General features: G+C 38.7%; 1 protein-coding gene across 3 annotated transcripts in view; it reads right to left on the reverse strand.

Moving 5' to 3' along the window:
• The window catches only part of RASGRF2 (Ras protein specific guanine nucleotide releasing factor 2), a 115,299-nt gene that overhangs the window by 53,901 nt on the left and 44,924 nt on the right, over positions 1-16,474 (reverse strand). For all 3 annotated transcript variants that reach the window (XM_056848029.1, XM_056848028.1, XM_056848027.1), the window contains exons 8-15: positions 14,686-14,795; positions 13,992-14,110; positions 8,555-8,715; positions 6,518-6,584; positions 4,622-4,758; positions 2,592-2,674; positions 2,005-2,253; positions 501-889 (exon numbers count right to left, since the gene is read on the reverse strand). In XM_056848029.1, coding sequence (XP_056704007.1) covers positions 501-889; positions 2,005-2,253; positions 2,592-2,674; positions 4,622-4,758; positions 6,518-6,584; positions 8,555-8,715; positions 13,992-14,110; positions 14,686-14,795 — 1,315 coding nt within the window. The remainder of the gene's footprint in view (positions 1-500; positions 890-2,004; positions 2,254-2,591; positions 2,675-4,621; positions 4,759-6,517; positions 6,585-8,554; positions 8,716-13,991; positions 14,111-14,685; positions 14,796-16,474) is intronic.

Below are 16,474 nucleotides of genomic sequence, written 5' to 3' on the forward strand. Positions count from 1 at the left end.
ATGCCCAGAAGATGACCAATTGCCCTCCCTCTCATGATCTGCCTAAGGTCATAAAATCAGCATTGCTGATAGATGGCCATCTAGCCTCTACTTAAAAACCTCCAGGGAAGGAGAGCTCACCCCCCCCCCCGAGGAAGCCTGTTCTACTGAGAAACGGCTCTAACTGCTAGAAAGTTCTTCCTAATTTTTAGACAGAAACTCTTTTGATCTAATTTCAACCCGCTGGCTCTGGTTCGACCTTCTGGGGCAACAGAAAACAACTCCGCACCATCCTCTATATGACAGCCGTTCAAGTACTTGAAGATTATAACCTTGTCATAATCTATGTGACTAACAGCCCATTCCTGAAAAGTCGGCATGCGGAGTCAGCAGGGAAAAGGCGCAGCGGCACCTCTTCCTAAGCCAAATCGTGCATGCCAAAAGCCCCATTGAAAACAGTATCTCAGTATACAATCAATAATTGCCACTATGCTATACAATAAAATACACTTATATAATACCTCTTCGAATGCTTCTCCTTAGTTTGTTGCAAAGCTCAATGCGTGGATTCTCTGAATTTTCTTCTGCAAAACCTGGACTTTGTTCTGGAGATGAAGGGCCTTTGCTAAGATCCAGCGGTACTTTAGAAGATGTAGGTGGTGGTGATGTCGCAGGGCTGTATGTTGAGGTAGGGCTACTAGCAAGGGAAGACGTTGATAGATCTAATGCTCCTATTCGTGAATTCAGTGGAGAACTTAATGACAGTTTTCTGGTTCTCACAGGAGAGGAAGTTCTAGAGAGTGACAGAGGTGGAGGGGAGGAGAATTTGCGGCAGAGATGTGGTGATTTCACATCAGCCAGATGTTCTCCTCTGTTGTTTTGATTAGTAGCAAAAAACAACTCCAAAGACCTAAAAAAGAAAGAGAAGTAAACAAATAATCAAAAAGGAATATGTAAGAATTGCCTCAAGAAAATATATCAATGTGTAATATTAGGCAATGATCTTGTCAGATCTCAGAAGCTAAGCAGGGTCGGCCCTGGTTAGTATTTGGATGGGAGACCACCAAGGAATACCAGGGTTGCTGTGCAGAGGAAGGCACTAGCAAACCACCTCTGTTAGTCTCTTGCCATGAAAACCCCCAACAGGGGTCGCCATAAGTCGGCTGCGACTTGAAGGCACTTTACACACACACAATATTAGGCAAACAGTCCACAATAGTACATATGTTATTCATAACATTATTAAGCATGAGCCATGTATCACAAAAACCTGACTGTCCAGGCCCCAATTGCTACCAATTCAACAACAGGGTGAGAAACAGACTGAACCAGTCTTTTCACAATTTTCAAGAATGAGACTGAGAAAAGCAATGGTGGAACAAATCTCTTTGCCATTACCACCACTACTGAATAGACCTTCAAATACACTCTGTTCTACGTGAGGTGAAATTCAGAGAGTCTTTCTTCTTTTGTGGTCCATCCTTCACCCTAAGTGCCTCAATTCCTCTGCTTCGATTGTACACTAAAGAACAGATTAACTCTGGCTTGATTACAAAGGTGTCACCACAAAGTTATCTCCCTGTTCTAGCTGTTTAAAAGCCTTATGGTCGAATTGCTAAGCAACTCAGTCAAGCATTCTGCTGGAGACATTTGGAAACCATTCAAAATCACAACCCTGATGCGATGGCTCATCGTACCTGGCCAGCCATCCCTCTAGAGGTTATGAGATACTGTAAAGGTAGTGATTCATCCATGTCATCATGGTTCAACCCCATCTTCTTGAGTATAATATACCAGATCCCAGCACGTGACCTGCCACACTGCCATGTTCCATGACGACCTTTAAGGAGGCAGGTCTTCAATTTTATTGTAAATAATAAGGGTTTTATGAAGCTTGAGGGCTCTGTGGCCAAATTATGGTATATAAATTTACAAATAATTATGATATAGATGTTGGAAGGTGATAAAAAGGTGAGTATTATGACATTGATCTTATGAGACAACAAGAACAGAGAAGGAACTCACCGAACGGGGATTGAGCTCAAAGGCCTTTTGTATATATCTGAAAGTTTCTCCAGTACAATTGCAGCAGTAGTAAATATGCGATAAGTATGTAGGAAAGTATTAAGAAAATCAATGCTGAGAAATCGCAAGTCAGTTAATCTCTCCAAAAGTCGTTCTACAGTTGCATAACGAATCTGGGGCACTTTGCAGGAATTTAATGTTTTGCTGAAGCAAATGTCAACATCATCTCTGTGAAGGCGAGTATCAGATCTATATAACATATTATTTTGAAACAATTGTTAAAAGGTTGCTTTCAAAGGCACAGTCCTATTTAAAAATATACACATTGTTTCTATCTGCAGCTACATAAAATGTGATATCTACTACATCAACTGGGAACTGAGACTTGACAAACAAATCCATCACATCCAGGGTAAGTGGGAAAGTCTCATGCATTCACTTGGCAGAAAGTGTTGAACCCTCAGTTCTACATCTGAAGGAGCATTTAAGAAGACAGTGCAATTTAAGAATACTTTCCAGGAAGTAAGCCTTGTTGAATAGATGTTTAGGATTGATTTCTAAACAGCATGAAAAGTTGTCATACTTACTTGATCATATGTGGCACAGTTACTTTGGAGTTTTCTTCAAATACTATGGTCATTAAACCATTGCACCGTATGTTGTCAATACACTACATAAAGAAAAACCTATGTTATTGTCTTTTTCTTTTTGTAATTATACGATATTCAGTAATAATAAAAAAAGAAAAGTTCAATTAAAATCCAGGCAACAACAACAGCTTTGCTTTCTTTTTCAATTATTGTAAACCTCACAATAATATGACAATTGGAATAAATTTTTGAAAGCTACCTCCGATACAAAAAATAGTATGGACTGAATGAGCTGAAATTTTCAATTTGTGCTCTTAATAGATTCAAATTATTGAAGCCACAGCAATTTACTATAACATTTTTAGATATGTTTTGAGCACTTTATGAACCAGCTTTAGGAGCCTTCTAGAGTATCCTTGTAGAGTTGCCAGGGAGACCCAAGATGCTTCCCAATGAGGGAAAGATGCCCCCATCTCAATCCAGAAGTCACAAACAAACCAGAGTGTGCTCATGACTGACACAAACTTGACCTACTGTCAGGCTCACATTCTCCCCCTCTTCTTCCTCATCCTGGTATGCTAAGATCAGAGGTCTTCAACTAATGCCAATTTGTTGTGATGTACAAATGTGGGCAACCTGGAGTATTTCTTTCGCATTAATCTGTAATTATAGCTTTAGTGGATTAATACACCAATTAAATATATTAAATGTTGGAACCTTAATCATATTACCAACATAGGAAAAAAATCAAAGTCCTTTTCCTTTGCTTTTGGTATAATTTGCTGACAACTATTGAGGCCAATAGAATTGTTCTAAGGTAAGTGGTATGGGGCTTGCAATCTTTACTACAAATCAGAATTAATATTAATATATGACTGTGTACACAACAGAGGTTTTTCATGCAATCTGGAAGTTGTTATCCTGAATCTAAACTACATCCTGTGACCTGTCAATGTTAATACTCCTACCTAAATTTCTTTTTTATTTTTCTGAAATTGCATTTGTTGTGGTGGTTGGTAAAGTTACTCCAGTAAACCAATGCATTTTAAAGACATGCCAATTTTATCTGTTTGCCAAAGCTCCTGCAAACCAGCTACTTTGCCCCCTTTCGCAATTTTTTCAATTTTCATTTTATTGAAAGGTATTGGAAATTGTTTCCGTGCATGGAAGTAAAGGTGTAATTGTACTGATTCAGCCTGCTAATTTGAAAAGCCTGAGTATGCAATTTTGGGAGGAGGAAGTATGAGAAAATTGTGAATGTGATTACAGGGTAATGGGGATATAAAATGAAAGATAAGAGTGTTTGTATAAACATAAGACAAAATTCAAAGAGGAATGCAATGAGCTTCGGACACTCAACGGAACTTTTGGATTACTTTTCTTGAAAATCAGTCTCTATGTTATACGGCAACACTTTTGAAATGGAGGAAGGCCTCAAAAACAATTTGTGATATTTTGTGATATTATTTATTAAACCTCAACGGCAAATTCTTGGCAGAAGGCCTCAAGTCAGATATTACATAATTAAGTACAACATTTAAACAAAAAACCGATGTAGATACTGGCCTATGATCTCCCACTCCACACAGCAAAGTCCGAAGTCCTTCTCCAGCTTAAGGTATTCTTCTGGGGGTAGGGTTGCCTACCTCCAGGTACTAGCTGGAGATCTCCTGCTATTACAACTGATCTCCAGCCAATAGAGATCAGTTCACCTGGAGAAAATGGCCACTTTGGCAATTGGACTCTGTGGCACTGAAGTCCCTCCCCTCCCCAAACACCTCCCTCCTCAGGCTCCTCCCCAAAAACCTCCCACCGGTGGTGAAGAGGGACCTGGCAACCGTAACTGGGGGAAGAGCCATGTAAGGTGCAGGAAGACTTTTTAGGCTAAAGAAAGACTTGAAACTTTGGTGAGCACAGTGGTAGGATACAAGTCATTATATTTCTTACCTATTGAACCACAAAATTATTTTCAAATACAGAATACATAAAAGATATTACATGGCTTTCTTTCAAGAAAATTAAGTTACCTGACTAATGTCACTTGTCCATGCTGCTTTTTCCTGCCGTGAAGGGGCTAACAGGACAACAGTGAAAGAAGGGGCATCAGGGGATTCTACCACAATCTTGAAATCAAGATGTCCAAACATTTGCCCAGAACCTTTTGCTGTACAATTTGGGTGGGATGCGGAAAGAAAATCATGCAGTTATAGACTGAAAACTCAGACCTCAGAGAAATTAATTCATAATTGAGAATTTCTTTTCTTGCTGAATTATGTATTCAGAATGGCCAGAATCCAAAGAACTATATCAGCTCAGTGAAATTTTATTTATTTTCCCTTGAAAAGTACACTCCATATCATCAGAAATTGCCTTTTCAAATCCCTTAAGCTTCAAAAGCAGCTTGCAGTGTAGCATAACAGGCTACTTATTTTTTTTTAACAGCCATTTAAAGTTTTCAAAATTAATTCTTTGGATTCTGGCTTATAGGTTCCCCAGAGTTCTAAAGTGGGCACGGAACTTCATGCAACAGAACCTAATTCACTTTAATGTTTAACCAAGTTCTCTGCGAAGATCCCCAATGCCTACAGAAAGCTCTCCCTGCCACTGAATGAGCCCACCATGGGAAGCTTCCTGTGCGCAGTGTTCCAGTGTGGTCATTTGAACTATGCAATTTGGTATCTCTATGTGTGTGTGAAAAGTGCTGTCAAATCACAGCTGATTTATGGCAACCCAGTAGGGTTTTCAAGGCAAGAGACTAACAGAGGTGGTTTGCTGGTGCCTTCCTTTGCATAGTGACCCTGGAATTCCTTGGTGGTCTCCCATCCAAGTTCTAACCAGGGCTGACCCTGCTTTGCTTCTAAGATCTGACAAGATCAGGATAGTCTGGGCCATCCAAGTCAGGGCTTGGTACCTCTAGACAATAATTAATATCTCTAGGCAATTAATAAAATCGACTATTTACTTGTCTTGCACCTTTGAACATAGTAGCAACACTCAGTCAACAGATTATATTCTTTAATATCTGCAGAGCCCTGGATTAAACTCATGATCATTAATATTAATATTAACAAAAAAAAACTGGATGCACAATGCAATCCCGACTCTGCACCTGTAATTTATAAATTGATGAAAGATCCCATTAATCCAGACTTCCAATTGTTAACTATTCAGCTGAGGCAAATTAGTAATTGCCCCAGTGAAGCTCAGTGTTTTTGCTGTGATGATAAACTACTTGCTCTTTAATGCTAGCTGTCATAGCACAACTCTGGAGGAAGGAGGATGACAGCAGCAGGGCAAGCAAAGGAGTGCATTTGTGACCACAAGTTGAGTAATAATGATTGAATAAGACTATTCATATGCTTCTAGATAAGCAAGTCTACAGACAAAGAAAAGAAGGTTTAATAATTGTTTTTATCTTGTATGTTAATTCCATATCAAGATGCAGAATGAAAAACTGTAGATGGGAGAGCACTTTAAGACCCTGTGATTTCCATGGAGAAATTTAATGATATGCTTCAGTCTTCCATGAAATCACTGGGGTGTCAGATTGCTTACCAGTAAGTTTGATTACACCAAGTCCACTGTATTTAATTACGCCAACTACTTGCTTGAAAGATTCAAACATGGCAGCATGAAATATGTGCCCAAGGCCTTGGTTGTTTAAGCTGTGGTCAACAGTACTGGGCCCAACTCTTTGAGCCTCTCTCTTCAGCAAATCTTATAGAAAAAGGAGCTATGTAAGAGAACAGTCAGGTTACAAGATATGGTGATCTCCTGATCTCTTGTATATCTCCTGATTCTTTAACTGGGACTTGTGCCAGAGAAATTTCTTGTGGGCGATGCTAATTTTTATTAACCAGAAATTTAACATTTAATTTTTTTATAAACATTATAACTGTATTAAACTTTTTGCTGTAACTTACAGTCATCATCATTCATATCAGTTTCCTCAATTAGTGTGCATTCTATTAACGAGAGAACACCTCCTGCCTAGAGAAATAAATCATATTTTTCATACATTTCCCTTTTTCTCCGTCTTAAAATTATGCAAAATTAGGATACTTTAACATTACAATGCCGTCTAAAAGGATTATTCCAACAGCTAAACATGTTTCTAAGAATTATGAGTATTATTAATACTAGAATATGAAAACAATATTAACCTGCATGCTTTTCTTTTTCCAATTAAAATAACCCTGTAAACCCAGCACAAACGAAATTAATTTTATTGATAGAATCCATAACACAGCACGTTCCTCCATTCTAGTAAAGAAACTGATTACAAACAATATTTGGATAAAAGAAACAATATACCGAAATCCCAAACTGTCGAATGGATTAGTGCAGAATTATTTTTTAGAGGCATTGAATACATGGGTTAATCTGTAATCTAGCTAAGAGTTTAATTCAGAAGGACTTTGTAGTAAGGTTGCCACCCAGCAGCTGGCTATCAGTGAGAGTCTGGGGGTAGGGCTGGGGACACGGTGTGACTTGATGTCTAGAGGAAACTCAGACGTCACATTACACCTCTCTCAAAATCATAGAGTTTCTGGTGATTCCTACAGAGACCTTATGTCACTTCTGGGTTTTCCCTGGAAGAGATGTAATGCTATCAAGCTGACAATGATTTTTAAAATTTATTTTTCTCCTGCCAGTTGATGGAACAGTGGTGGGCAGCAGAGGTTGCCAGCAGGAGGTCCCACCATAGTAGGAGACCTGGCCACACCGTCTTGCAGTGTATATTAGAAGATTCTGTACTCTAAATGGCATAACATTGGTTACATTAAATGTAAATAAGACACACCAAAATGATTTCGAAGAACAAATTGCTGAAATACCAATCAAAGCTTTATGGAAGCCAAAGTATATAAAGTCTACCAAATCACCCTTGTCCACGTTTTTTAACCCTCTTTCAAAGAATTCAAAAAGGCTGATGAGACAGAACTTTGCTTTACAGAAATCACACTTTTCTCAGTAATTCTTGCTATTTCCTGCTCAATTTCTAGATTGCAAAAGTGAAACAATACCTGATTTTCTTGGTACTTTCTACATAATCTATTCATTTGTTCATGATTATAAGGTGGAAAGTACAGATAAATACCGATAAATTATGTATAGAACATTTTTTCTAAGACTGATTGGAGAAAATGATTGACAGTGCAATCTTGTGCGCATTTGGTGGTGGAAAGTGCCATCAAGTCAGGGCTGACTTATGGTGACCCCGTACGTTTTTCAAGGCAAGAGACATTCAGAGGTGGTTTGTTATTACCTGCCTCCACGTGGGCTGAGAGAGTTCTGAGAGAACGGTGGCTGGCCCAAGGACACCCAGCAGGCTTCATGTGGAGGACTGGGGAATCAAACCCAGATTAGAGTCCACCACTCTTAACCACTACACTAAGCTGGCTCTCTATTACTCCACGCTTACTCCAGTCTAAACCCTGAGATTTAAACTGGTTTATATGGGAATATCTCCACACAGGATCACACTGCCTCCTTTCATATCTATGATTTTTTTTCAAAAAGCGTCTTACAAAATTCACACATATATTTATGAAATGCAGTAATCTGGCTGCTGGCTTTCTAAGAAAAAGCCCAATTTAAATAAAAATTGAAAATCATGATGGGGAATATAAGTAAAAGAGAAATGTAGGAAGAATGCATTTCTTTTCCTGAGGTGAAACAGGAATATTCTTGCAATAAATGTACTCTGTATCATTTTGCTGACCAATTCCCATTTTAATTACAATTAGTTTAAATTATTACACTCCATTCATTGCTTATCATTATGAATTTGCATCTGGATATACTAAGAAAGAATGTTTCCAGTCAGTTGTGCATTGCCTCAGTGGATCAGTTCATTGCAAAATTTGTATTAAAATTATAGACAACATAATTAGGAACTGTCTGTACTACATTTCACTATTTTGTTTTTAAGTTAAATAGTTATGAAAATGTTGTACCTTAAGCAGGTGCAGCTTTCCTCCAGAGCTCCTTGTACAAATTAAAAAGTGTTTTGTAAATAAAAAACATTGTCTTTCTCCTTCTTTTTTCAAAGACAATGATCCCAGACGAACTTTACTAAGTTTTCCCCTCTCAACTGAAGGTACTTGAATAAGAGTACCTGGTGATTACAAAAGCAAATAATACATTATAAATATATCATTGATAAGTAATGTTCTCATGTTCTTTATCTTGTGATCTATTTGACATCACCTGTATATCTTAAAGATTATATACCAGTTTTAGATGGCAAGCCAAAATACATGATATTCCATGTAGATCTCGTTACCACTATTTTTCACTTCACTTTCCTTGCCTCAGCCTTCTGGGCTACCGTTTTCCACCCTACCACTAGAGCGCTTTTTCCAGGCTGTTTAAAAAATGTAATAACTAGATCTCTACAGAATTATAACTATCTACTCCAACAGTATACTAGTTCTCCACTTCATTTTTAAAAAGTAAGCCTCCACCCTTGCAGCGTTGTAAAGAAAAATTAGTAGTTAGGACCTTTCTTCTTATAAAGCCGCAACAAAAAGGGCTAGAGACTTACAGAGCAATCCTGAAGGGGGTAGTTGCAGGGCGCCTGGGCTCAGGGAGCTGACTAAAGTCAGTCCCACCCTGGGAACACTCCCTTTGGGGCTGGCATGAGCCCCACCGCCAGCGAAACACTGCCAGTGAGGCTCCGCCTGTGCCCTTGACTCATGCTACCATGCAGCTCCCCAGTGCCGGTGTAAGTTACCCTGCGCCAGTGTTAGTGCCCGCTTTCACACCACAGGTGGCACTAATGGTAGCACAGGGGTCACGCCAGCTCCTAAGCCAATTTGACACACACACCCTTGAGGATGTAGTAGTATAATTTATTGCGGTCCTTGACCAGTATTACCAAGTTAAAACATCATTTCCCCTTGAGGATTGCACTGTTAGTTTTCTTTTGTTGTTTGTGATGCAATTGCTGCTGCTGTTTTGAAAAAAGTTAAAGGAGCACAGCCCAGCTTGAAATAGGTTGAAATTATTAAAGGTTTAGCTGAAGTTCAGAGGAAATTTGGTAAAGACCATTATTTCTTATTGAAGATGACAGTGGTGAGTAGTATCACTATATAATATTGGTGTGTCTTCTAGATTGGTGAGTCTTCTTTGCTTAAACAGCTTTTATTTCCATCTCACTTGACCTATATTTATTTACTTTGCATTATAAAAGAATAATTTAAACATTAAAGTACTAGGGCTGGGATCTGAGTTGTTGTCCTAAATTCAAATTACAGGGTTAGGACTGGCTGTACAGGGTAAGACAATGTTACAGCTTAGTTGGACAAGGATGTTTAATCTGTACCAAGATATTTATTTCATTAGTAACTTTTCTTCCTCCAAGGAGTTTGGAATATACTCCCCACCAAATTAGGCTCCCCCCCCCTCAATAATAATCTTGGGTTTGTCACTGTGTGTATACAGCAGAAAGCTGCTCTGAGGATAACTATGTATGATACATGTGTTTTCATACATATATTTGAAACATTCACAGTTCTAGACACACATCTAAAATATACAAATTAATGTTTTATCCCATTTTATCTTTGCAACAATCAGGTGTCTATCAGGTAAACAAAGTTAGGTTAGAGGCTGTGACTTATCCTAGGCCCCCAGTGAGTTTCATGGCTGAGTGGGACTTAAAATTAAGATCTACCTGGTCTGTCCAATATTCCATCTACTGAAAAATATTCTGTGACTATAGTCATATGCAAATTTCACGGAACTCAGTGGAACTTCCAAGTAAATAAACTTAGGCTGCACAGGTTTTTCATAATAATAATTAGTGTGAAGTAAATTCTGTTGAGTCCATAGCCCTGTTAACACTGTTAACTCACTGTTAGACTTTTCCATAGTTTAAAACCAACATTTGGATCACAGCATGAAATTAACAAAAATCCTTAACTCTAATAGGTATTTTTTTTCTAAAATAAATATCAGGAAAGCCAATAACTCCATCTGCACGGCTTATTATTTTTAACAGCACTTTGAAAATGTGTGATGCCTTCAGTTTAGATGTTTTAATTTATTGTTAATAAAATATACCAAGAATTTTTATATTATAGTTTATTACTTTACATATTTCTAGACAAGTACAAAACAAGGTCAATAATCTGAACACACTGGCAAGTAAGAACCACTTTAAACAAGACTGGGCACCTGTGCAGGTGTTAATGCAGCAAAATATCTAATTTGAATGGTTCTGTATCTGTGCACCACCTCTCCCCATATAACACTTTTGTGCTTCCTTCTGGACCATAGGCTACTGGTATGCAATTCCTGAATATGTACAGCTGGTTCACAGATTAAGAGCCTTTTAAGCTTCAAGGAACCTTGCATGAGCATGTACTTTTCACCAATTTAGCATCTCATTTAAATCAGCCCTATATCCTGCTAAATTCAGGAGGATTTCTGCATAAATACATTTAGGCTGCACTGTAAAAAATGTGCAGATATAGATACAAGTAATTAATACAATCTGTACAGTTGAGCATAGTGGGAATAACATGCATTAAAAATTAACATGCAACAGCACATTTCCATTAAAATAGCCTATTAATCAATAATGGCATAATAGAATAGTTCACGACGCTGGTGTAAAAAATCCTACAACCAGTACTCATTTGTGCAGTCGGCCCTGATGATTTGGAAAACAGAAGGGAGTGACCAACAGATTCTATCCGCTTGCCACATATTTCCCCACAGGAAAATTAGTGTAGTCACGGCTGAGGTGGTGGGATAATAGCGGAGTACAGCAACAAGCATATGGCCCTGTGACAATTACTCCAATACTGAGAAATGGTAGAAATGGTAGTATTGGAAGATCCACATAAATAAAGAGATTCTTTTGAAAAACACCAGGACTTGTGCCACATAATCAGTTTTTAAAATGGCCTGGCCATTATGCAGAGATAGTTGAATGCAACACAGAGCTGTACATGACTAATATCACAATAACTCCATGCAATGGCCCTCCATGGCTGATGTGGATAGATTCCTGTCTATACTACAAAGCACTCCAATCCACATCATCACAGCAAGTTGAATGATGCATCAACCACACTGCATCCAGTTGGAGATGTACATCTGATTTTGAACACAACCTGTTGGGAAATGTTCATAAGACTTCTTATCCAGAATCAGGAATTGTGACGCAACCCTAATTACTGGCTGCACCACAAGATGTCCCCTTGCTGGATTTAGGCAGTCAACAATGCAATGTTGATATTGGGATCAACTGTTTTTTAAAAAGTAAGGCAAAACACAAGACACTCTTGTGTGACAGTGGGTGTCAATCATAATCTAACTAGTTTGATGTTAGGATGTCAGAAAAAACATCTTCAAAGAATGCAGTGTTTGAAATAAATGAATGGAATTACAGATATATACGTCACAGGAATAATTTTAACAGACCATATTTCATATTACAGGTGCTTTCAAAAATATAGCATTGAACTTCAGCAAACATTTACATGCCACAGAGATGCTCACATCGGAAAGATAAAAGATTTGCAGTACAGAGGTCTAATCCTAATTATTTTTACTTAGATACATATATTTGTTGTCCTTTATGTATAACAATCACTTCCCATAATTACTGATCCAAGGGACCACAGAGCTGGTAAAAAAAACCTTAAGGCTGCAATCCTGAAAGAGGGGGCCAAGCTCCTTAGGAGCTGGAATGACCCCGCACTGGCGTAAGTGCACATTTAACCCGGGATAATGGGCACTTACACCGTCCCAGGGGCAAACACACTGGTGCTGGGGAGCTGGGGAGCTGCACGGGCCCCCACTGCCACCATAGCCATGCCAGCAGGGAATACCCACAAGGGAAAGCCCACGCCAGCATGGGGGAGCCATTCCTGGGGCGTTCCTGGGGGTGGAACTGCTGTGGCGCTGCTGCACCACCTTAGCTTCAGTTTGTTCTATGGGGGCATTTTCCTGTTTTACTTTTTAAAATATCTTTTATTTTCTTTGTGGAGGCTCGGAAGCCTCTGTGGAAGCGGTGCAGGTGTGCTGCTCCTGGCCACTGTGGATCTACCTCCCCCCCTTAGGAATGGGCTGCCCATGTCAGTTCATCAACTGTTGTTTTTTTATTTTGTATATTTGACCGGCCACTCAGAAAACCAGAAAAATATCTCAAATGAATATTCATCAGCATCAGTTTTTAGATTCTTCTAGCTATGAAAAATATTGATAACAGATCAAAGAGTCCAATTGTTTATCCTATTTCATTCTACTTTCTAATATGAAAATAACTGAGATTTATAATTTGTGGCCACTTTCATATACTTTTGATTAAAGTACTAATTTGTTTTCAATTTTGGAAAATAGAGTAGTAAATTGTTTTCAATTTTGGAAAATTGACAGTAAACACTGCCTGTGTTTTTATGTAAACCCCTTTCAACACTTTTAAAAAACAATAAAAAGAGGTAGACTTCTTCCACAGAACTGCATATTATTATTTGTGCAAGTCATGGAGTTTTGTACTGAAACTCTCCCTTAAAAGCTTGTGCCTACAGAGCAACCTAGCTGGACAAGTACAAGCCTAAAGGAGACTATGGATTCTGGCTGTATCTTTATGTTCCCTTTTCTTCTTAGGAACCCACAATACAATACACAAGCAATCAACATTTTTATAATATGAATTATTATTCAGATAACATTCATGAAAACTTTCTGATAGGTAACCTTTTGCCATATATACTGTGTTGCCACAAGAACTATAAATCAGCATCTTCTAGTAGGGGGAAGATCCAAATCTCTAGATATTTCAAGCATACCAAATAATGATGTCTTGATTCCCCCTCGCCACCCCCACCGGTGCTGGGATAAAAGTCTAGCAAAAAGCCCTCCCTATCAAACAACATCATTTTGAATTGTTCCATTAGCACAGATGAAAAACGGAAACAACAGACAGCTGTTTTCATTCCTCACAATCTCTCCACCATTTGACAAAGCTTCAAGTGCTTCAAGTTTCTCTTGTGCTTTTGTCTGAATGTTGTCATCATCTGGGACAACAACATTTATTGGACAGACAGACCTATTTTCCATGGTGCTGTAGATTATTCCTGGTCCGCTGAAGATCATAGTCCAGCTATTATGTATGTTACTTTCCCATGGGTTCTTTACTATTATTGTGCTGCTGTTTTTCATGCCCCCTGGAAAAACAACAACATAGAGGTGGGGCTCAGCAGCCACCCAAGATTTTAGGGGCTAATATTCATTAATCTCATCTGGACAATGCAGATTTCTGGAGCCTGCTGTCTTCCAATGCTATCTTATCTTCCAATGATGCCAACATAAATTCTGCTATTTTCAGCAGTAAGTTAATAATACTTCGTAATTGCATAATAAACTAAAACATCCTACCTTGTCGTATAAAAGTTTGGCTCGTGTCCAATAACATATCACAACCCTCCACTATCATTCTTTCTATTGCAAGATTTTTTCGTATGTTTTCTGTTTCGCTCACTTCATCATGCATCACTCTATTGAAGGGAAGAAAGAAAAATAATTTTAAACTTCCTAAAATGAATTTGTAACTGCCAATGTGTAACTGCCAAAACACAGTCTACCAAAAAACATGCAAAATTTGGACTACCCTGAGCTTCAGAGGTAACTTCTGGGCACATGAATTTTGTGACTACTTAAAATGGTCTCAAGACATAGAAGGAAATTCTTACTGGCAATTTATGCAACAATCGTCTTTTCAGTATATAATACTGGCCTTTTGACAATTCTGTTAAAAGTCAATTGCAGATGTTTTTATAGTTAGGTTCAAGTCTAGTAGCACCTTAAAAACCAACAAGAGTTTCAGAAAAGAAGCTTTTGAGAGTCGAACCTCTCTTCATCAGACACAACATACTCTTGTTGGGTCTCTAAGATGCCACTGGACTCAAATCTAATTGTTCAACTGCAGATCAACATGGCTACCCTCTGAGATATTTTTATCTCTGCTGTTCCAAAGGGTGCCATAACTCAAGCTTTTAAAAGTAATGCACTGATTTTTTATTTTATGGTTTCTAACTTAAACTCAAATACATTGAACAAAAAATAGTCTCACCTTGAAAGTTCTTCTAGTTTTGATTTAGCAAATTCAAGACTCTTTCTCTCCACGTGTTCATGTGGCGTGTGAGCCAGAAGTTCATGTAAGGTTATAATATATCTAGGAATCTGAAAGTGAATAAGTTTTTTTAAAACATACAATAGATTATAAAATGAGCATTTTTTTCATTTTTCTATTTGCATGTATAACCATCAAGAAATAGTTCATTTAACCTGGTAAGGGCAGATTTAGCATATGGAGGTTAGCAGCAGAATCTGTTTGCCGGGAAGCAGGGTAAGATTTTCTGCGCTCCTACCACCTTGTGTAAGGGCTATGTCTTTCAAGCTGCAAAATGCAGTATGGACATGGTGTTGTCCAGTTTTTTTGAACTGAATCCCTTTTGAACGAGGAAAAGAACCCAGCACCTTGGTAGACTTGAGGACAAGATTGGACTTACAAAGTTATTACAAGTTCTTGCAAACAAGAACCAGTTGTTAACTGAACTATCTGTAGCAATCTTCTGTTCACTCTTATACCTATGTGTCAACTATATCAAGTCTTTGTTGCACTGTTCTCTACGATGGAAGGTTTGAGTTAGAGAAAATTTTATTTTAAATCAATTTGTCTTGCAATATCTGTTCCTGATTTAGCATGATAGAACCCACACAGGCAAAATGTAAACCAGAAATCTCATGGAACTGAAATATTAAAACATTAGGAGCAATTATTCAAAATAAAAAGATAATTTTAAAAGCTCCAGTCAAGTGAAAGGAATCCACATTCGGAATCAGTCTTCTGAATGCATAGTAAGTACTGATGTACACTTGAACTGCCTCCCTATTCACATCACAATGCTCTTCAGGCTTCTTTAGGGTACTTTGGTGTAATGGTCAACCCCATTTGGGGCCATGAGTTGTAATATACAGTTAGTGCATGCAACTTGAGCTGAACACGGACGTACATTGTGATTGATTCAAATGTATCTGATATGCAAAACTTTAGATTTATCAAATCTCAAGCCACTATTTAGTTTACCATGTGATAATGGGAACTTGCTGATGTGGTTTTATCTCATGCTGCCACCTTGCTCACATGAACACAAGCTGCCTTATACTGGATCAGACCCTTCGTCCATCGAAGTCAGTATTGTCTTCTCAGACCAGCAGTGGCTCTCCAGGGTCTCAGGTAGAGGTCTATTCACATCACCTACTTGCCTAGTCCCTTTAACTGGAGATGCCAGGGATTGAACCTGGGACCTTCTGCATGCCAAGCAGAGGCTCTACAAACTGAGCCACAGCCCCTCCCCAGCTCAGTGGTAGAGCCTCTGCTTGGCATCCAGAAGGTCCCAGGTTCAGTCCCCAGCATCTCCAGTTAAAGGGACTAGGCACGTAGGTGATGTGAAAGACCCCTGCCTGAGACCCTAGAAAGCCGCTGTTGGTCTGAGTAGACAATACTGACTTTGATGGACCAAGGGTCTGATTCAGTATAAGGCAGCTTCATGTATTCATGTGTTCATGCCAGTGGTAAAAATGAATATGGAAATAAGTAATGTCTATCTATGAAGTACATTTTTATCACGCTCTTTCACCAGGAGATCAGGACAACATACTTGAGCATATATCCAACCATCAACAGCTTCTGCAGAGCAAGATTTTCCTGCTTCTTCCTCCTACTCCAGCCACTGAGCATCCTGTGAATTTGTTCCTGGAATCAGCAGGTCCTTAGCAACAGCAAGGATAACAAAATGGGCATCTGCAGCGGTATGGGGAATTGACGAAGATCCCTTCTGGGTGGCCAGGACTCCCAC

The sequence above is a fragment of the Euleptes europaea genome, chromosome 4 (genome assembly GCF_029931775.1).
Source record: "Euleptes europaea isolate rEulEur1 chromosome 4, rEulEur1.hap1, whole genome shotgun sequence".
Lineage (NCBI taxonomy): Eukaryota > Metazoa > Chordata > Lepidosauria > Squamata > Sphaerodactylidae > Euleptes > Euleptes europaea.